General features: G+C 35.7%; 6 protein-coding genes across 12 annotated transcripts; 3 read left to right on the top strand and 3 right to left on the bottom strand.

Moving 5' to 3' along the window:
• Positions 1-93: 93 nt before the first annotated feature.
• Positions 94-3,408, top strand: AT1G03010 (Phototropic-responsive NPH3 family protein). 3 transcript variants are annotated; one of them, NM_100182.3, is made up of 5 exons: positions 94-475; positions 1,021-1,087; positions 1,184-2,380; positions 2,451-2,697; positions 2,791-3,408. In NM_100182.3, exons 1-5 carry the CDS (start codon positions 384-386, stop codon positions 3,090-3,092), a joined length of 1,905 nt encoding a protein of 634 aa, NP_171800.1. In that variant the 5' UTR covers positions 94-383; the 3' UTR covers positions 3,093-3,408. The 3 variants fall into 3 exon arrangements, with proteins under 3 accessions (NP_171800.1, NP_001320177.1, NP_001320178.1); NM_001331377.1 differs by lacking the exon at positions 94-475 and adding an exon at positions 838-942; NM_001331378.1 differs by lacking the exon at positions 94-475 and having other exon boundaries at positions 892-1,087; positions 2,791-3,345.
• Positions 3,409-4,822: 1,414 nt separating this feature from the next.
• Positions 4,823-5,495, bottom strand: AT1G03020 (Thioredoxin superfamily protein). The gene has a single exon (NM_100183.2). The coding sequence runs from the start codon at positions 5,417-5,419 to the stop codon at positions 5,111-5,113; it is 309 nt and encodes a 102-aa protein (NP_171801.1). The 5' UTR covers positions 5,420-5,495; the 3' UTR covers positions 4,823-5,110.
• A 2,773-nt stretch (positions 5,496-8,268) lies between these two features.
• Positions 8,269-10,833, top strand: AT1G03030 (P-loop containing nucleoside triphosphate hydrolases superfamily protein). Of its 2 annotated transcripts, NM_100184.4 has the most exons (12): positions 8,269-8,585; positions 8,679-8,779; positions 8,880-8,923; positions 9,010-9,087; positions 9,180-9,372; positions 9,471-9,501; positions 9,583-9,641; positions 9,732-9,805; positions 9,916-10,002; positions 10,099-10,160; positions 10,257-10,285; positions 10,386-10,768. In NM_100184.4, exons 1-12 carry the CDS (start codon positions 8,525-8,527, stop codon positions 10,470-10,472), a joined length of 906 nt encoding a protein of 301 aa, NP_171802.2. In that variant the 5' UTR covers positions 8,269-8,524; the 3' UTR covers positions 10,473-10,768. The 2 variants fall into 2 exon arrangements, with proteins under 2 accessions (NP_171802.2, NP_001320307.1); NM_001331379.1 differs by having other exon boundaries at positions 8,367-8,585; positions 10,257-10,833.
• AT1G03040 (basic helix-loop-helix (bHLH) DNA-binding superfamily protein) lies at positions 10,751-13,593 on the bottom strand. 3 transcript variants are annotated; one of them, NM_100185.3, is made up of 6 exons: positions 13,005-13,593; positions 12,438-12,560; positions 12,206-12,271; positions 11,968-12,033; positions 11,492-11,572; positions 10,751-11,398 (listed from the first exon to the last, which is right to left on the bottom strand). In NM_100185.3, the coding sequence occupies exons 1-6, from the start codon at positions 13,359-13,361 to the stop codon at positions 11,183-11,185; spliced, it is 909 nt and encodes a 302-aa protein (NP_563672.1). In that variant the 5' UTR covers positions 13,362-13,593; the 3' UTR covers positions 10,751-11,182. The 3 variants fall into 3 exon arrangements, with proteins under 3 accessions (NP_563672.1, NP_001321993.1, NP_001184895.1); NM_001197966.1 differs by having other exon boundaries at positions 10,810-11,398; positions 12,438-12,545; positions 13,005-13,534; NM_001331380.1 differs by having other exon boundaries at positions 10,753-11,572; positions 13,005-13,568.
• Positions 13,594-14,388: 795 nt separating this feature from the next.
• AT1G03050 (ENTH/ANTH/VHS superfamily protein) lies at positions 14,389-16,945 on the top strand. The gene is made up of 4 exons (NM_100186.3): positions 14,389-15,093; positions 15,208-15,413; positions 15,505-16,371; positions 16,502-16,945. Exons 1-4 carry the CDS (start codon positions 14,630-14,632, stop codon positions 16,762-16,764), a joined length of 1,800 nt encoding a protein of 599 aa, NP_171804.1. The 5' UTR covers positions 14,389-14,629; the 3' UTR covers positions 16,765-16,945.
• D27 (beta-carotene isomerase D27-like protein) lies at positions 16,922-18,761 on the bottom strand. Of its 2 annotated transcripts, NM_100187.3 has the most exons (7): positions 18,409-18,761; positions 18,167-18,312; positions 17,996-18,088; positions 17,859-17,920; positions 17,599-17,705; positions 17,145-17,237; positions 16,922-17,040 (listed from the first exon to the last, which is right to left on the bottom strand). In NM_100187.3, the coding sequence occupies exons 1-7, from the start codon at positions 18,665-18,667 to the stop codon at positions 17,006-17,008; spliced, it is 795 nt and encodes a 264-aa protein (NP_563673.1). In that variant the 5' UTR covers positions 18,668-18,761; the 3' UTR covers positions 16,922-17,005. The 2 variants fall into 2 exon arrangements, with proteins under 2 accessions (NP_563673.1, NP_973748.1); NM_202019.2 differs by having other exon boundaries at positions 16,967-17,040; positions 17,599-17,920.
• Positions 18,762-19,229: the final 468 nt, after the last annotated feature.

The following is a 19,229-nucleotide window of genomic DNA, read 5'->3' on the forward strand; positions in this document are numbered from 1 at the left end:
AAAATTAAATGATTGATCATCTTAAACTTTTGTTAAATTGAAACGAAAATTGAAAAACAAGAGAGTAGACATAATGATGATAGAAGAAACCTCACTTATCCCATAATAATGGATGGAAATGCCTCAAAGGATACTAGCTAGCAACTTAATGTAGGTACATTGCATGTATTGTTTGTTATTCCTTAAGTTAATTTTATCTGTGATAATAATGATCTCAGCTTTACACGTACTTAGCAGATTAATTTTAACCAAATCTTTTTTCTCTACCTTTTTACATCCATTAACTACGTACATTCACTGCCATTACAACCGCAAGAGCTCTTCTTCTTCTTCTTCTTCTTCTTCTTCTTCTCCTTCTTCTTCTGCTACGAGAATAGAGAGAGATGGGACTTGTTACAGTCGGAGAATTGAAGCCAGCTTTCACAGGAAAGAGAGGGTTTCGTCTGAATTCAACCATCAGACATGCCTCTGAATGGTAATATATACTCTGTTTCAAAAACCAGTTTTGTAACTATTATCACCAAATGAAATCCAAATTTAGTAACAACGATTCTTGTTTTTTTTTTTGCATTCACATCTTTGTTTTTGATAAAACTGTCAGAAAAAGACTAAAAAATTTGTTCTTTCTGAAGAATTATAGCAATCTTGTATGTGATGTGAATCTGTAGCCAAAAGTCATTTCTTGTTAAAGTCTTACTGTTCATCGAAACCAATAATTTCTCCATCTTATTTTGTATATATGTGGAACATATCCGTACATTAACACTTCATCTGGTTCTAGTTCTGTCTTCATTTGAAAAAGCTTGATGTAGACATAATCTTTTACATGTCCCCTGTGAATCTTTAAATGTCTCTAAAACCAGGAATAAATAACACTATTTTTGGCGATAAATTCACTGTTTCGTTATCCTAGAATCTTAGCGTCGGAGTCATGGAATTCAAGTACACAAAAGATCTTTTGATTCATAATTCAGAAATCCTTTCGCTTAATCTTGATGGTTTTTTTATCTGTTTTCGCAGGCCGATATCCGATGTCTCTAGTGATCTGACAGTTCAAGTTGGATCTTCGAGTTTCTGTCTTCATAAGGTAAAAAGCAAATTTAAGAACATTAAAACAGAGTATCCTCTGTTCTTGAGTTGTATTGAAAGTTTTCAACTGTTACTTGTTGTTTTGATTTCTCAGTTTCCTCTTGTGTCTCGGAGTGGAAAAATCCGAAAGCTTCTCGCGGATCCAAAAATATCGAATGTTTGTCTCTCAAATGCTCCTGGAGGATCAGAGGCTTTTGAGCTCGCAGCTAAGTTCTGTTATGGAATCAACATTGAAATCAACCTTCTTAATATAGCTAAGCTCCGTTGTGCATCTCATTATCTAGAGATGACAGAGGATTTCTCAGAGGAGAATCTCGCTTCCAAAACAGAACATTTCTTGAAAGAGACAATCTTCCCCAGTATTTTGAATTCCATCATCGTTCTACATCATTGCGAAACCTTAATCCCAGTCTCTGAAGATCTCAACTTGGTTAATCGGTTAATCATAGCTGTTGCCAACAATGCCTGCAAAGAACAGCTAACATCGGGTCTTTTAAAGCTCGATTATTCGTTCTCGGGTACAAATATCGAACCACAAACTCCATTAGACTGGTGGGGGAAGTCACTAGCTGTTCTGAACCTCGATTTCTTTCAGAGGGTTATCTCTGCGGTTAAGTCTAAAGGGTTAATACAAGACGTGATCAGCAAGATTCTGATAAGCTACACGAATAAGTCTCTTCAAGGGCTCATTGTTCGCGATCCGAAACTGGAGAAAGAAAGGGTTCTTGATTCAGAAGGTAAGAAGAAACAGCGATTGATTGTGGAAACAATTGTGAGGTTACTTCCTACACAAGGAAGAAGAAGCTCTGTTCCAATGGCGTTTCTTTCAAGTCTTCTCAAAATGGTCATCGCAACATCGTCATCTGCTTCTACAGGATCATGTAGATCAGATCTAGAACGAAGAATCGGTCTGCAATTAGACCAAGCCATCCTCGAAGATGTCTTGATTCCGATAAATCTCAATGGAACAAACAACACCATGTACGACATCGATTCAATCTTGAGAATCTTCTCTATATTCTTGAACCTCGATGAAGACGACGAAGAAGAAGAACATCATCATCTTCAATTTAGAGATGAAACAGAGATGATCTACGATTTTGACAGCCCCGGGTCTCCAAAACAGAGCTCTATCTTGAAAGTATCGAAGCTAATGGATAACTATCTAGCTGAGATAGCTATGGATCCGAATCTCACAACCTCAAAGTTCATAGCTTTAGCAGAACTCTTACCAGATCATGCTCGTATCATCAGTGATGGACTCTATCGAGCCGTTGACATTTACCTCAAAGTAAGAAAAATCATCAATCTCATATTCTAGAAACTGTCAAAACTCATTAAAAGTTTTTATTTTTTGACAGGTTCATCCGAATATAAAGGATTCAGAGCGTTATCGTCTCTGTAAGACGATAGACTCACAAAAACTATCACAAGAAGCTTGTAGCCACGCAGCTCAAAACGAGAGATTACCTGTGCAAATGGCCGTACAAGTGTTGTACTTTGAGCAGATCAGACTCAGAAACGCAATGAGCAGTAGCATAGGTCCTACTCAGTTTCTATTCAACAGTAACTGTCATCAGTTTCCTCAACGGTCAGGAAGTGGAGCAGGTAAACTCAGCATTAAGCAAACCTATGTCAAACCTCTTCTAGTAACATCATCTGATGTTGTCTGAAACACTTTTTGTTTGTTTGGATCACAAGGAAGTGGAGCAATATCTCCTAGAGATAACTATGCGTCAGTGAGGAGAGAAAACAGAGAGCTAAAGCTTGAGGTTGCGAGGATGAGGATGAGATTAACTGATCTAGAGAAAGATCATATCTCGATTAAACAAGAACTCGTGAAATCTAATCCAGGGACTAAGCTTTTCAAGTCATTTGCTAAAAAGATAAGCAAACTCAATTCTCTTTTCAGTTTCAGTAGTCTTAAACCTTCCTTGAGTGGCAAGGCAAGTTCTGAAAGCCGTTTCTTGTTTCAGAGAAAAAGACGACACTCTGTTTCTTGATCTTTAAAGAAAGAATAGAATCTTCACCTTTTTTATTCACTTTGTGTAGTGAATGGGTTTTTATCGTTGGAGGGTTTGATTTGTGATTGAGTGTGCATGTATAGCTCTATACAGTCGTGTTTGTGAATGTGAGCGATGATGTGTTTTGTCGGTCTTTTGCTAAAGACTTGTATAAAAGTTGCATGTTCCATTTCTCTAGAACTTTGATACGACACGGTTTCAATTTGGCGTCCTACAACGACACCGTTTTGACCTCTTCTATTTTTTTCTTCGTTAATCATACGCACTAGATTTTAACCCGCGGTACACCGCGGAGACAATTCATTTTTTAAAATTAATATATATATAAAACTTTGTAAATTATATCTAATTATATAATATTTTTATTTTATAGTTTACAATTGTTACTAAGTAACGTCCTGCCAAACCCGTCCCGCTAAATCCGTCCACCAAAAAAACTATTTATTTTAATGTTGATCTTATTTATAATATGTTTATGAATCATTGTCAAAATATTTTAGTCGTTCCGGGACGTTGTATCCACACATTTTTCGTCAATTGGTTAATATATGTTCATTTTTAAAATTTCGAATCACAAAATATGACCAACTTTTTTTTGAGATTTTTTAAAACTCTATATATTATATAATGATGTTAAATATTTTTGATATATTAAAATTTTTATAAATTTAAATATTAATAATGTTTTATGAAGTTTAAATATATAAATAATAATATTTTAAAAAATAATATTTAAAAAAAAATATTTTTTGCCTTTTAGGTAATGATATAATAACTCTAAAAGCAAAAATTTAGAAGATTTAAATCTTTAATTAAATATTTTTATTCCTAAATAATTAATGTAGTAACATGACATTGTAAATAAGTTCAAATACATGATCTATTTATTTAAACAAAAAACGTTTAGTAAGAACAATATTTATTTAAACAAAAAACTTTGTTTTAAAATATTGTTAACAAAATAAGTTTATGCTAATTTTAAGGGATTGATGTGAAGTTTGTTTGGATTAAATTTGATTGATAATGTGATTGACAATTTAAATTAAAAATTTAAAGTAAAATTAATTATTTTGGAAAAAGATTTAATGCTAATGGTATTGGGTTGTAAATAAGTCCAACTCTAAGATTTATTTGCTAAAATGGCTGCAAAAATGTATATGTAGATTGAGCCTTTCAGATCCATATGAAGTAATTTCATCTGTTTTTTTTAAAGCTTTTGTTGCTTTCAGCATTCTCACAAATTTATATCAGAATTTGCAGGAACTAGATAAATTATTGCACTGAACTTCGATAAGAGTACAGTATTACACTAAAAAATTCTATAGGAAGAAATTTTTTGAACAATTCACAAAATTGAAACTTATTCATCTCTTCATCAGTACCCTTTTTTTGTAAGTAAATCCTATAAACCCACAAAAAGCTAAAGAATTCTTGTTAACTTGAAAACGCAATAGATGAAGAACAGAAGAAGACTCAGATTGCTTCTACCAGTCCATGATTACTAATTTTGTATGACATGAATCTTGAGATACTATTACTATACTCTATACATATGTAGCAAAACTTATTGTTTTTCTTGAATATTTCTTGTTTCTTCTTGAATGTTTAGTGCTAACGTTAATATTAATTAGAATACTTATTCAACCAAATAAGTCAATAATCACATGGTACAATATAAAATTTTGCACATATATATTGTTTATAACTTATAAGAAATAATCATTATATATAAATAAACAAAAACTGATGATAAACGTCCTCGGGTAAATACATAATATGCAAATACGATTTTATTCCTAAGCATTTGCGATTGCATTTAAAACACAAAAGAGAAATTGTTTCTTCTTCTTATTCTTGTACTTACTCCTATGTATTAATATATATGCTACAAACATTGATCATCTCACAGTGTTTGAAGCATATACATATATTTCAATCACGCTATACTAAAAGATATATATGGAAATAGAAACATTACGCGTTTGGGAATTGAAGTCTTAAATCCATATGGCTCCAGCTCTTCGGAGCAACGAAGCTAGTTGGTTCCTGACTTGAAGAGACATAAGTTGATTTGCACCACCTACGAGCTCTTGCCCTATAAAGACAGCTGGCACAGTCGGTTTGCACCCAAGCTCTACAAGTGCTCGTTCGATCTCTGGTCCATTAGACATTTCGTCTAGCTCATACACTGTTGAATTCGCACCGTAACCAGATATAAGCGACTTGATCGAGTGACTCATACAGCAGGACGTCTTGCTGAATATCACCACGGGCTTGTCTTCTAACAAATTTGATATCTTCTCCATTTTGATATTATCTGAATGTGTGTGTCAAGAAACTCTGTGTGTATATATATTGGTGTAAGTAATAAGGAGATCTGGTTTGTTTGAGTCTGGTTCAAGGAAAGTCATTGGTAATTTATATAGAAATTTTTGTTTGGGAAAAATTATTGATAGGCCCTCTTATTTTACATGATTTGCTTGTTAAACCCAATATTATTTTAAATTAATGCTTTATACTTTTGATTTTGTTCAGATTGGTACATAATCTAACCTCCATATGAGATCAAATTAATAAGACAACCCTTTGTTAATAACAAATTGCAATTCTTGAGTTGATTAATTTGGAGAATTTGGATTTTTAACAAGCATGTGCTTTATTTCTAAGTTCAATAAAAAAATATTCGGTGTAATATTCTCATAAAAACCATTGGGGGTTTTAATATTTATTTTTCGGGTTCTTGGGACTAGTTTGCAAAATAGATTATTGAAATGACAGAACGAGAGAAAAGTAGAGGAACATTGGAGCCTATCAGAAAGAGAACCAGAATCAACAAAGATTCTATCTCGTTTTCGATTTTGAAGAAATTCATTTTAATTATTATAAGAAAAGCTTCTCAAAATACATTAGAATGACGGTATATAACTATATATATACCACGAAAGAGCCGCCATTGTCGTTTAAGCCGTACAAGCTGGAGAAGATCACGAGGAAGATGCTCCCCTTTGTACGTTCGGATTATTCGACCGACAAATAAAAGAGAACCAATCTATATACTCTCCCAACAATCGCAATCTATAATATTAGGGTTTATCTTACGCACGTTAATATATGCTATTAGCATGTAATTATGCGACTTAACTGATAATGGAAACTTAATTTTGATTGATTCTGTACTCAGATTTGAGTCGTGTATATATTTCCCTCAATATGTACTCTATTAAACGTAACTACACATAATTTAGTTATATTGACGCTTTCAATACGAGTTTGAAAGATTAGGCTCTAGCTAATTAATAAAGAATTTCATGTGAATTTCATTTTTAATTTTTCAAATATATATATGAGAAGTAGTCAATTCCGACATTCTGTATTCGTTCACGTGATTTTTTTGTTCAGCGCTCTACGTAATTAACTAATTCACAACTTCATCGGTCCAGTTTGATATCAATCACAACATATATTCTTTAGAGTATTACAAAAGGATAATGATTCATACATGTACTTGCTGCTTCAAGTTGATGTATTTTAAAGATTCTATCTTTCACATATAGCTCCCATATGAACTTTGCCCTGAAAATGGTTTGGTTCATAACTTCATATATCTGTACTTTGCCCTAAAACTGGTTTGATACATAACCTTCATATATGTACTTCTCAAGTTTTTAGACTTTATTTCGCACGATCATCTAACGTACGATGATTTAGGACTTCGAATCTAGAGATTTTATTATTAGTTACGAGATTTTTATTTTTATTTTCCTTATTAGGAGAGTTACGAAATAACTAAATAACTCGAGTGTGTTTCGTACACACCAATTTGTAGTTTTTTTTTTTTTCGTACACACATTTGTTCATAGTGTTCTTGAAACACAATATATATATTTTCCAACAAGAGACGATTTTGGAAACCAACAATATCAGCGTAACTAACAGATCTTTCATTGGCTGAATTGATACCTAGAAGATTCTTTTCTTTTTTTCGGTTAATAAAAAGGTAAATTGCATTTTCATTGAACAAAGGTGTAGAAATGCGAATGCACTATGTTTTTCACGAGACAAATTATGAACAAAATATATGAACAAAAAGTCCAAACCAGATAGTGAGGAACGTGTCGTCGGTAGAAGAAGGTCTCGTTCGATCCAACACTTACGAGAACATATTCGATATGAAGAAGAGATTACAATTGGACCCAACTTGCTTTTGTTTTTCGGAAATTTATTTCTATTTTTATTTATCTCAAGTCTCATGTAATGTATCAAATAATATCCAAAGAAATTATGCGTATATGAGGAGAAAATGAAAAAGCACTGGTAAGCTGTTTAATATTCCAATAAGGCAAGAACATGATAGGCCACGTATCTCTCTCTCATATAAATGAGTTTACACATTTATTCATATTTGAATTCGATGCTTTTGTATGGATGAATAATAATCTTCTTTTTTCCCCTAGTTCATTCGTATATATTTCAAGATCCTTGTGGTATATAAAGTAAATTGGCTCCATCAAAACTCGAAAGGCCGCTTATTTACACGAGGTCACACATGAATTTTGATCTAATTAGCCAATTATGTTTTTGTGTGGGTGAATGAGTTTTATGATGAAGCTCTATCTTAATCCATAAATAGAATCAATACATCAATTCTATTTTGTAACACAATTTTTATATAAATCAGTAAGTCTTTTGCAGGTAAATTACTATTAAAAATCGGAAGACAAAAATTACTTAAACAATGCAGTTTTGTAGAAACACATGTATGGGGAAAAAAACAATTCATGTCAACTCGCAGAAATATATAAGCCATATTGTTTCGATTAACAAATTCACTTTTAGATTTTTCTCACATATATATGATTTGATTCTGTTAAATTATTATTATTCAAACATTATACTAGCAAAGCGGTTTGGCGAATGATGTTAACATCTGATGCACATCCATAGAACTAGAAGTGCTGATTATGTTAGAAGATTCTACTAGTCAGTTCCTATTTTGCCTTTTGTCGCGTCTATAATTGTGATGGATTATATATGATAGTAAAGTGTCGTCATGTAAAGCATTTGGCAATTGCATCAATAATTTATTGTATACACATGCACACGGGAATTATATATGTAGAGAGTTAAATCAATCGAGCTGGCCAGATCCTGGCCCAGTGGGCCGCTAGTAAGTTTTTGGACTCATTGCAGGTGAAAAATTCAACGCCTAGAAGCGGTAGTCAACGGCCTTTTAAAGCGAAGGAGCATGACACGTGTCTTTCGTCATTATCCGGCGATGCCAAACTCTTCTTCCTCGATCGAGAGAACACAGCACCGCTTCGCTTAAATCGGACATTTGAGTCGGAACTGTTGTGATTTCAAATTTTCATTTCTTGAGTGATAATTTCAGTTATTGATCTGTGCGTTCATCAATGGAGGTTTCTTCTTTCTCCACTGTACCCAGATACTGTAACTCACGCTCCTTTGTTCCAGGTTTCACAATTCTCTGTTTTTCCTTATCGGATTATGATTAAGAGCTTGCTACAGATATTAATTAATCTCCCCTTTTCGCGATTCATATTGCAGAATTGTCTCGTTTCAGGGGATTCAAAGTTCACTTATGGGACCAATCTCTTGTTCCTCTTCATTTCAGCATTCGAAAACGAAAGAACACCCCTCGTTATTTGGTGGGTTTTCGAAATCAAACAATTTTAAATTCATATTGACTCTCTCTTCTGTTTGCTTAATCTCTTCTGTGTTCAACTTGAAATTAATCGACTCTTGCAGATTTCTTGCAGTCAGAAGAAAGATGTCACTGTTGTTGATGGAAGGTAAAATCTCATATGTGGTTTTGTTCACTTCTCTTCTCATTGCTTCTACCAAAGTATTGATGCATTCTTTTTTTGCTTCTTGGAAGTTGTATGGATGAGATCTATGATAAGTTGGCGGAACGTCTTGTCCCTACAGCAGCGGCAATGTTTAGCCCCAATCTTAAGTAAGTTTGCTACTCTTTAAATGTTGTTCTGTTCTGTTAGCTGCACCCGAGTTTTTAGATAACTCCTATGAATTGTGTGTTGACTCGTGTAGACGTTTGGTCGGTTTGGCTGGTCCTCCTGGTGCCGGGAAAAGTACAGTAGCAAATGAAGTTGTGCGTCGTGTAAATAAGCTATGGCCTCAGAAAGCTGCTTCTTTTGATGCTGAGGTTAATCCACCGGATGTTGCTATAGTACTTCCCATGGATGGTTTCCATTTGTATCGTTCGCAACTCGATGCTATGGAGGTTGAGCTCATAATATTTTGCTGAGTTATATTTCTCTTATTATGTCTCTTTCTCTTTGTTGTTTAAGAGGAATTCTGTATTTTGTTTTGTCACTCTAGGATCCCAAAGAAGCCCATGCGAGAAGAGGGGGTGAGATCTGTTATAATTGTCTTATTCAAAGATTTTTTCGAAATGTTCAAACTTGGTTTGACCCTTCTATCCACTAATCAGCTCCGTGGACTTTTGATCCTGCACTACTGCTTAACTGTTTAAAGAAGCTGAAAAACGAGGTAAAGAGGTGGTTACAAAATCTTGTTGACCTTAGGATCTTGAAGTTGGGAGACTTACAATAGACTCTGATTAGTTTTCAAGCTTTCCAGGGCTCAGTTTATGTGCCATCATTTGATCATGGAGTTGGGGATCCAGTTGAAGATGATATCTTTGTTAGCCTCCAGTAAGTAGTCAGTAGCTTCCTAAATCTGTCAAATCCGAATCTAGTGTAATATGAAATGGTTTTGTTTGCCTATTCCGGAGACAGTCAGCTAACTTATGTCCTCTTCTTAGGCATAAAGTGGTAATTGTAGAAGGAAACTACATCTTGTTAGAAGAAGGGTCTTGGAAAGACATCTCAGATATGTTTGATGAGAAATGGTAAAGACTAATCAAAAGTGTTTTTTCCTTTTCTCACTCACTCGTGGTATTTGAGTTCGGTTTTACCAATTGATGTCTTTCCATCTTCAATTCAAGGTTCATCGATGTGAATCTCGATACAGCAATGCAACGTGTTGAAAACCGGCATATCTCAACTGGTGTGTACAATTTCTCTTATTTCGATTCTTGAGAACCCGCAATGACCTCAGAGAATCTCGCTTTTGTTTAATCCGTTTTCCCTTTGTGAATTACAGGTAAACCCCCAGATGTTGCTAAATGGCGGGTAAAAGCTCTGGCTCTACTCTACTTAATATTCAGTTACATGGTTTCAATGGTTTGTTCAAGGTAGCTAGCTGCTTCTTTTTTTCAAATTTGGATGGCAGGTGGATTATAATGACCGACCCAACGCAGAGCTGATAATAAAGTCAAAGACAAACGCTGATCTACTGATCAGATCTATGAACATTTGAATCTACTTTCAAGGGGGCTATTGGACGAAACAGAATAAGATGAATAACAAAAGACAATGTTGCGCTTCAAGGGAAGATTGCCTTTGGTCTACAATGTCTTTTTCTTGCAACGGAAACTTCCAATAAGCAATTTGTTCGCAGTAAACTGTGTATGCTAGTGTTCTCTGCATACTCACGGATTTTGTTCAGACAATGTGTTTTATACTTCTAAATTAGAAGTTCTAATGCATAAAGTGTTTGAATGCGCGGGAAATTACCTAATTATAATCAGTCCAGCTCCCAACTATATCATTTTGAATAGTTAAATGGTCTATCCAAATTAGTGCAAGAAAAAAAAGAGAGGCAAAACCATAATATAATACCAACATTTGTTTTTTCTTCCTTTTTTACATAATTCAGAAACACGATCCCACACCTTCATTACTATTACTACAGCTAGCACTACCCTCAAAGCCCTTGGTCCTGAAAATCACACTAAAGTCTTTGAACAAAAAAGAGTTACTTTCATCAAAATGATAAATACTAGCCAAGCAAGCGAGAGCTTTTTCCTTCTTTTGACAGATCCCGTTTTACTTCTTTACTGCACAAATCCTACTTAGATTCCATCTCCAATGCCTTTTTACTTACCTTTCATGAGTCACAAAAGTCTAGTAGTGGGAAACAGAGCAAAATGTCAATCATCAGCTGGGGACCGTTGGATGAACAAAAATCTACGGTGGAGGATTCATCTCTGGTTTGACGATTGAAGAAGATGTGTCTGGTGGCTGAGAATGGTAAATCGCCATTGCCAATGAGATCGGCATTATGCAAAGAGCCTTTGATTGCAAAAGTTGCATCGCTGCTCCAACGTTTTCTTCCATCAGCTTAGCCACTTGCCTCTCTGTCCCATCGTTTGACCATTTCTCCCACACGGCCTGCGTCTCATCCTGAAGAAAGTTTTTACACCACAAGTCAGTGCAAGAAAAACCATTACCAAAGTTCTGTTCTTTTTTTAATGAAGTATCTCTCTCTAGTCTAACCTCAACTGATGAAGATAATGGCATTTCAGTGACTAGTGGTGCGACAGCACCGGCTCCACCAAGACGGCTCATGCTCAGGACCTGCCATAGTTGACCAGAGATAAAGCTTATGAAGGAAAAATATTATCAAAGCCCATCATTGCATAAAATATTCTTCAATGTTCTCATTAGCTTTATTACAATAGTCCTCAATTGTGATGATTCTCCATGGGAGGGAAGCAAGCAAAAAGTGAAAGACACTAATGCCAAAAAACACACAATCATGTACTCTTTGATTACTCTTTATTGCCAGATTAAACAATTATAATCTTTTATTAAGATTGGAAGTTTGGTTTAAGAGAGTAGGTGGTGGTGGGGACCAAGGATTTACACCACTAAATCCTTCTGGCTGTTTTAAATAATCTTTCTACAAACTTTTAATGATAGCATTTTCAAAAACCAGAGAATAGAAAACTGAAAATGACTTGGGTGTTTACCTTAACTTGGAGCCTGAGAAACTTTACATAATCGACAATCTCGTCGATCATAGCAGCCCTATCTGTCTGCAAAAGGAAAGCAAAAGAAACAGATGTGAATACCGCAGTTTCTATATGCCAATCACAAAACTTTTCTCTCATTGACAACTCTAGTTTTCTCCCTACTTTTAAAATCTCTTTCAAGCTCTCTTCGCGACATGAAAACAGTAGCTGAAGCTCTAGAGAAAAAGATACCAACCTTGTTAACGGTAGGTACAAGTTCCTGCAACGACCTGATCCGTTCTGCTATTCTTTCCCTTCGGAGCTGTTGCAAAGCAAATACATTCAGGTTAGGTCTTACCGTTCTTAGTAAGTAAGAACTAATCGAACTTTCTCAACCAAAAGCTATAATTAAAGCTTTGATCAAACATTATCACATAAAAATCGAAAAAAGAGACCAGAAGATAAAAAAAGTGTATCAAACATCTTACCCTCTCAGCGATGCTATGTGGATCGGTAGCTTGACCTCGCCTAGCCCTAACTCTAGGCCGAATAGTAGACTGTTGATGCGGCATTGGTGGAGCTGGCTGTGACATTGGCTGCCCATGGAAAATCTTCAACAAAACACAAAACAATGCCGTAATAACATTAAGAAAAGCTTAAAAACCGCTTCTCACAAGAACGGTCGCCACTAGAGTAGTTATAGCAACAATTCAAACTATGACGGAATTATCCACATGAGAAAAGAAACTAAAGAGCAAATTTTCTTACAATATAATTTGGACATAAAAGAACACTCTTTTATACTAAAGTTTCTTGCAAAACTAATTTTAGTGTTATGACTTTAAAACACATCAAAATCTTCAACTTGGGTTTCTTCAAAAACATCAAATCTCACCAATCTGAGCCAAAAACTCTCGGTAACTATCAAATTTAGACCTAAGCTGGGTTTTCTCAAAAACGACACCATTTTGAAACCCTAAAGATTTGAATTTCACTTTATTTTCTCGAGAACACAAAAGAAAAAGACAAAGTGAAGATTCTGAAGAGAAACTTACAGGTTTCATAGAGGAACATCGATTATCAAGAACATCGTCTTGGAAACGTTTACCAGTTTCATCAGGTTTAAGAAAGCCATGTCCTTTCCCTTGATCGAGACTTAATCCCAACGGAAACATCTGATTATGAAACCCTACAGGTCCACCTCCTCCAATGGCACCCATATGATTATGATTCCCTTCGTTGCCTGAACCAAGCTGAAGCATCATCGGAGGTGGACCCACGCCGCCGATTCCAGAGAGACCAGAACCTGAAGAACCGGAGAAGTTGGAAAGCCCGAGGATCTGCTCGAAGAAATCGTCGGTAGGAGATGGATCGGAGATGCTATCATGTGGGATGTTGTTGTTATTAGCCATGAAGGAAACGAGTAAAGGTTTGAAATTTTCGACTCAGTGGAGCTGGGTGAGTTAAAAGATAGCGAGTTAGAGAAGAGAAGTCGAAGAACAACTTTCCATGCGAAGAATCTTGTGTGGAGTTGTTAGGTGAGAGAATGATGATGCTTAAGCTAATGAGGACGAAGAGACACAGACGAGAAAGGATATGACAAAAAGACTCACTTTATGCTCTCTTTCATTTTATTTTTGTTAAAAGGACCTTACTTTGTGGTTTATTTTCGGTTTTGCCCTTGTTCTTATATACCTTCCAGAAACTTGAAGTGGGCTTTATTTGTTTTGAAGTGGGCTTTTTGTTTTGACTTTCTTCAATTTATTCATATCAAATTAAGAAAAAGGTCTTTTACCAAACTCTTTTTAGTAGAATGTTAAAAACCAATATAACTTTCTTTTTTTAAAATATATAAATGATATGGGAAAAATTCTACGCATTGTCGGGGTCGTCGTCATCTCGTTAGTGGTAGAAAATAAGATTTTTTTAAAAAAATCTGTCTTTGTCGTTTTTTCCGAAATTTAGCACTCATGGAGTAAAGTTTCTAATATCCAATATAAAAATGACACGTTTCATTTTGCCATATGGTATTACAACTTGCTTCTCCTTAGTGCTGAACCGTTGTCCGACTCGTTTTCCATTTTGAGAGACAAGGGTTTTTCTATTTTTCACAAAACAAAATTGTGGCATTTCTGAATATAATACGAGTAAAAAATATGTCAGCAGAAATGGGCTTGGATCGATTTTGATTTGTTGGATTCCATAATTCAATCTTGGGCTTCCAATCCATAAGAAAAAAGCTTGGTGTATTTTTTTTTACAAATTAGAAGAAAGTTTTTTCCTCTTTAATCAGTACTCTTCTCCTTACCCATTAATGGCAAATGCAAACTAAATTTCAGTTGACCCGTCAAACAATAAGTTAATTTTTTGCCACGTGGCCATATTTCTCACCGGACAAAGCCTCCAATAACCTCGGCGACTTTAGATGGTGAATAATCGACGAACAACAAAGAAACTACATTGACGAAACAAACAAACAAAAACATAGAAGAAGAAGAAGAAGAAACAAAACAAAACTAAACAAGAAACAGAGGAGAAAAAAGGAAACGACGAGGAAAAACAAAAACAAAATAAAAACAAGCCTCGTTCTTCCCTTTTCTCTCTTCAAATCTTTTCTTTTACATATTTTCTTTTCTTTTTTTTGTCTTTAATACAAATTTACTAACTAATCAGAATAAAAATGGGTTCGAGTAAGTTTAAACGAGCCATAGGAGCCGTAAAGGACCAAACCAGCGTCGGTCTAGCCAAAGTCAATGGTCGAAGCGCTTCTTTATCTGAACTTGACGTAGCCATCGTCAAAGCCACTCGTCACGAAGAGTTTCCAGCAGAAGAGAAATACATTAGAGAGATTCTTAGCCTAACTTCTTACTCACGCAGTTACATCAACGCTTGCGTTAGCACGCTTTCGAGACGCCTTAATAAAACCAAATGCTGGACCGTTGCCCTCAAAACCTTGATTTTGATCCAAAGGCTCTTAGGAGAAGGAGATCAAGCCTACGAGCAAGAGATCTTCTTCGCCACTCGCCGTGGAACAAGGCTTCTCAATATGTCTGATTTTAGGGATGTTTCGAGGTCTAATTCTTGGGACTACTCTGCGTTTGTCAGGACTTACGCATTGTACCTTGACGAAAGGCTTGATTTCAGGTAAGAGTTCTTGTGCTTGATCCAGGTTCCGATTCGGGATTTCAAGTTATTTATGTAATTTGAATGATATCTAAGATATGCGGTTTTTTTTTTTTTTTCATTGCAATTTTTGAGGATGCAAGCGAGACACGGGAAACGTGGAGTTTACTGCGTTGGAGGAGAAGCTGACGAAGAAGAACAGGATCAAGCTGCGGCAGATCTCTCCACGGCTATCGTGGTCAGGTCACAACCGATCGCCGAGATGAAAACAGAGCAGATTTTCATCAGAATCCAACATTTGCAGCAACTTCTTGACCGTTTCTTGGCTTGTCGCCCAACAGGTAATAACTTGCGTCTCAAGATTTCTTTCTCTGTGTGTGTTTGTTTCTTGGATAAAAATTTATATAAGGACCAATGTTATTTTGTTAACAGGTAATGCGAGGAACAACAGAGTTGTGATTGTGGCTCTGTATCCGATAGTGAAGGAGAGTTTTCAGATATATTACGATGTAACAGAGATAATGGGGATTTTGATTGAACGATTCATGGAGTTAGATATTCCTGATTCGATCAAGGTCTATGACATTTTCTGCCGGGTCTCGAAACAATTCGAAGAGCTCGATCAGTTCTACTCTTGGTGTAAGAACATGGGGATCGCACGGTCTTCTGAGTATCCAGAGATAGAGAAGATCACACAGAAGAAGCTTGATCTCATGGATGAGTTTATAAGAGACAAATCTGCTTTAGAACACACCAAGCAATCAAAATCTGTTAAATCTGAAGCCGATGAAGATGATGATGAAGCGAGAACAGAGGAAGTAAATGAAGAGCAAGAAGATATGAACGCAATAAAGGCCTTACCTGAACCTCCACCAAAAGAAGAAGATGACGTAAAACCTGAGGAAGAAGCAAAGGAAGAAGTGATCATAGAGAAGAAACAAGAAGAAATGGGTGATTTACTTGATCTTGGGAATACAAACGGCGGTGAAGCAGGACAAGCTGGAGATAGCTTAGCGTTGGCTTTATTTGACGGGCCATACGCAAGCGGTTCTGGTTCAGAGTCTGGTCCAGGATGGGAAGCGTTTAAGGATGATTCTGCGGATTGGGAAACAGCTTTGGTGCAAACAGCTACAAACTTGTCAGGACAAAAGTCAGAACTCGGAGGAGGCTTTGATATGTTGTTGCTTAACGGAATGTATCAGCACGGCGCTGTAAACGCTGCCGTGAAAACATCGACGGCTTATGGAGCCAGCGGAAGCGCGAGCAGTATGGCATTTGGTTCTGCAGGAAGACCAGCAGGTTTTAAACAAACATTACTTTGCTCTGTTCTTAAACTTCTTAGAATTTTTTGCTCTGTTTTTAGTTATAAATTTTGCTCTGTTTCAGTTTGCATTCTGATGATTTGACATGAATATTCTATTGATTACAGCAACTATGCTGGCACTTCCAGCACCATCAACGGCTAATGGAAACGCCGGAAACATTAACAGTCCGGTTCCCATGGATCCATTTGCAGCGTCATTGGAGGTTGCGCCGCCAGCATATGTGCAGATGAATGATATGGAGAAGAAACAGAGGATGTTGATGGAAGAACAGATGATGTGGGATCAATACTCTAGAGACGGAAGACAAGGACATATGAATCTAAGGCAAAACCAAAACCAACCTTACTCTTACACACCTCAATATTGATTGTGCCCCATAGAAGAAGCTCTCCTTGAGTTGTGACAGCTTTTTTGTTGTCTACCAAACAGTTTGGTCTAATAGATCTACTAATCTTTTTGCAAATTTCTTTTTTTTGTTCTTGGGTCAAATATTCATTTGAGGCATTTGTGAGGTTTGCTTCTGTAATTGTAATCTCTGGTATGACTTTAAAAGAAAAACTTAAATATGTTTTGATATCACAATTTATCTAATCGCTCTAGTACTAGTTCTAATGCTTCACACCGTAGCTTTTGTTTGATTTGCCTGCAAAAACAGAGAATTTTCATTGGTAACGATTCCCAAATCTCTTGTTTAAGAAGATGTCGAATATTTGACATTAGAGGATCACAAAAGGGTTTCATTCTTACAGAATTCAAAGCATGGTTGTTTCATAGCAGGATCATCTTCGATCTCTGGAGGCTCCCGACCAAACATCATTTTACAGCTAAGATCATTAAAATCTGCAAAAACTCAATACAGATGCTAATTAGTGTTGTCACATTTGTCTCTATTAGAAAAATGAAAATGATTGCTTGTGTCTTAAGTCAAAACGTTGACTTCTTAGAAAGAATGATCACACATCATTATTCAGCTTGAAGACTTAATGTGGGTCTACTTGTACTTAATGGTGTCCTTAGTGGTGAATCAATGGGACCCCTAAAGATCACATTAAGCTTCCACAAGTTGAGAAGTGCAGGCTACTATATTCTTCATTACTATTATTAAGTTTTACTATCAACTGTTCTATTAAAGCCCAAATCTTCCAGTTTCAGTGATTGCGATTTACAGTATAAGTAAAGCGAATGAGATTTAGCGTAGTACCGGGCTCCATGTAGATAGGCATTCCCAGTGAGTTTTTGATGAAGATTTGGGATGGAATTTTACAAATATGAGTGCACATGCCAACACAATTTGACTGTTCAAGAAACCTACAAATTGAACAACAGTCAAGTACATGATATAGGTGACAAATCTCAACAGTGAAATTACCGGTTGGTGGTTGTTGTAATGTAATGATTGTTTGATATTTGTCTGAAGCTTAATGATCAAAGGTGGGACCAAATAGAGAGATTACACTTAACCTGCACTTCTCTATGTACACAACACTCTTCTCTTTTCTTCCATTAACCTCAGTCTCCCTCACCTTGGCAATAAAGTTCTCCATGAAAATTTTGAGATAATTTCAACTCACAAAGACAAAACTACTAGGGTCTCTTACCTCTGAAGGTCCAACAAGCCAAGCGAAAGATATTGTCGTGAATAGAGCGAAGAGCTCCCTCGAGACTTTTGAAGGTGGAAATGCCATTTTGATCTGTAAATTCAGAAAGAAATGTTAAATATGTCCATAGTTTGCTGACTACTTGATCTAAATTAATCCATAAGAACTTACCAAGGAGCTTATTACTGTCGGTAATGCTCTGTCCAAAGAGCTAAGAACAAACTCATGTTGTTGCTTGGTGTCAAAGTTACGCGAAACCCTAGTTGCCGTATCCACTAACCTATCATAATCGGTACTCTTACTGCTACTACTAATCCCTGATGAGAAATTTCTCAGATTTCTTTCTCAATAAGTATAAATCTTTTTAATGCACTAAACAAGCAAAGATCAAAGAATAGATGAGAGCTACGAACCAGCTGCGTCTTGAAGATTCTTTGATAGATAATTAATTGCAATTTTCGAGAAGAAGCTGTCCTCAATACTCGCATTCTTCGTATTCGATGTCTCGATTCTTGCTGTCTCTTTTGCAGCCTTGAGTTTTCCGGAGTAGACGGGCTTTGAACAGAGAGTCGGGGAAATGCTTGAGCGTCTATCTAAGCCACTTCGAGTATCGTTGAACCAAGTTGTGAAAGTGAAGATTTTGGTCTGAGAAAGTGATAGCTTAGTGTTCATATCTTTTGTTTTTTTTTTGGGTAGAAGAAGAGTTTTTGGCAGAAATTTTGTTGCAGGTTTCTCTGTTTTAATTTTCTAAGGCCAGTAATTGACGTCTCCAAAGTATATATATATATGGCCTTGAATGCCTGTATTTTATTTTGTCTCTATCTTTTATTAAAAATATTTCTTTCTCTTTTTATTAAAAAGACCCTTTTCTCCGGTAAAGACAGTCCTTTCTAGGAAAGTTAAAACGAGAAAACAATGAAGAATTTAGACAATTCTCATGTTTCTATCTTTTGGAAGATATTGTTCTCTCTCTCTCTTTCAATTTATGATCATAGATCTTTTCAAAAGGCTGAATGGTTAAAGTGTTTAAAATGGTATCTAATCTTATTTTTTCCGGTAAAAATCTGCAAAAGTTAAAATATCATTTATATCAATTTGAATTAGCTATAAAATCATTATTATATGAAGAAACATAAATATCACATATATAATACAAGATAAACACATATTACTCTAGTAAATTAAGATGTAGTATTTAGAAAAAATTATTCTTTAAGCATTTGACAGCAAAAAA

This window comes from Arabidopsis thaliana, assembly GCF_000001735.4.
Source record: "Arabidopsis thaliana chromosome 1 sequence".
NCBI classification, from domain to species: Eukaryota; Viridiplantae; Streptophyta; class Magnoliopsida; order Brassicales; family Brassicaceae; genus Arabidopsis; species Arabidopsis thaliana.

What these genes read in the sequence shown, in the direction of transcription:
- AT1G03010 (NM_100182.3), top strand. Translation starts at nt 384, where the DNA reads ATGGGACTTGTTACAGTCGGAGAATTGAAGCCAGCTTTCACAGGAAAG. An exon ending in ATCAGACATGCCTCTGAATG is followed by an intron (nt 476 to 1,020) that starts GTAATATATACT and finishes CTGTTTTCGCAG; the next exon opens with GCCGATATCCGATGTCTCTA. An exon ending in ACGGTCAGGAAGTGGAGCAG is followed by an intron (nt 2,698 to 2,790) that starts GTAAACTCAGCA and finishes TTGGATCACAAG; the next exon opens with GAAGTGGAGCAATATCTCCT.
- AT1G03020 (NM_100183.2), bottom strand. Translation starts at nt 5,419, where the DNA reads ATGGAGAAGATATCAAATTTGTTAGAAGACAAGCCCGTGGTGATATTC.
- AT1G03030 (NM_100184.4), top strand. Translation starts at nt 8,525, where the DNA reads ATGGAGGTTTCTTCTTTCTCCACTGTACCCAGATACTGTAACTCACGC. An exon ending in CGCAACTCGATGCTATGGAG is followed by an intron (nt 9,373 to 9,470) that starts GTTGAGCTCATA and finishes TTGTCACTCTAG; the next exon opens with GATCCCAAAGAAGCCCATGC. An exon ending in TAAAGAAGCTGAAAAACGAG is followed by an intron (nt 9,642 to 9,731) that starts GTAAAGAGGTGG and finishes CAAGCTTTCCAG; the next exon opens with GGCTCAGTTTATGTGCCATC.
- AT1G03040 (NM_001331380.1), bottom strand. Translation starts at nt 13,361, where the DNA reads ATGGCTAATAACAACAACATCCCACATGATAGCATCTCCGATCCATCT. An exon ending in GATGTTCCTCTATGAAACCT is followed by an intron (nt 12,561 to 13,004) that starts GTAAGTTTCTCT and finishes GTTTTGTTGAAG; the next exon opens with ATTTTCCATGGGCAGCCAAT. An exon ending in TTCTCAGGCTCCAAGTTAAG is followed by an intron (nt 11,573 to 11,967) that starts GTAAACACCCAA and finishes CAACTATGGCAG; the next exon opens with GTCCTGAGCATGAGCCGTCT.
- AT1G03050 (NM_100186.3), top strand. Translation starts at nt 14,630, where the DNA reads ATGGGTTCGAGTAAGTTTAAACGAGCCATAGGAGCCGTAAAGGACCAA. An exon ending in GACGAAAGGCTTGATTTCAG is followed by an intron (nt 15,094 to 15,207) that starts GTAAGAGTTCTT and finishes GCAATTTTTGAG; the next exon opens with GATGCAAGCGAGACACGGGA. An exon ending in TTCTGCAGGAAGACCAGCAG is followed by an intron (nt 16,372 to 16,501) that starts GTTTTAAACAAA and finishes TATTGATTACAG; the next exon opens with CAACTATGCTGGCACTTCCA.
- D27 (NM_100187.3), bottom strand. Translation starts at nt 18,667, where the DNA reads ATGAACACTAAGCTATCACTTTCTCAGACCAAAATCTTCACTTTCACA. An exon ending in GAATCTTCAAGACGCAGCTG is followed by an intron (nt 18,313 to 18,408) that starts GTTCGTAGCTCT and finishes ATTTCTCATCAG; the next exon opens with GGATTAGTAGTAGCAGTAAG. An exon ending in ACAACCATGCTTTGAATTCT is followed by an intron (nt 17,041 to 17,144) that starts GTAAGAATGAAA and finishes CTGTTTTTGCAG; the next exon opens with GCAAATCAAACAAAAGCTAC.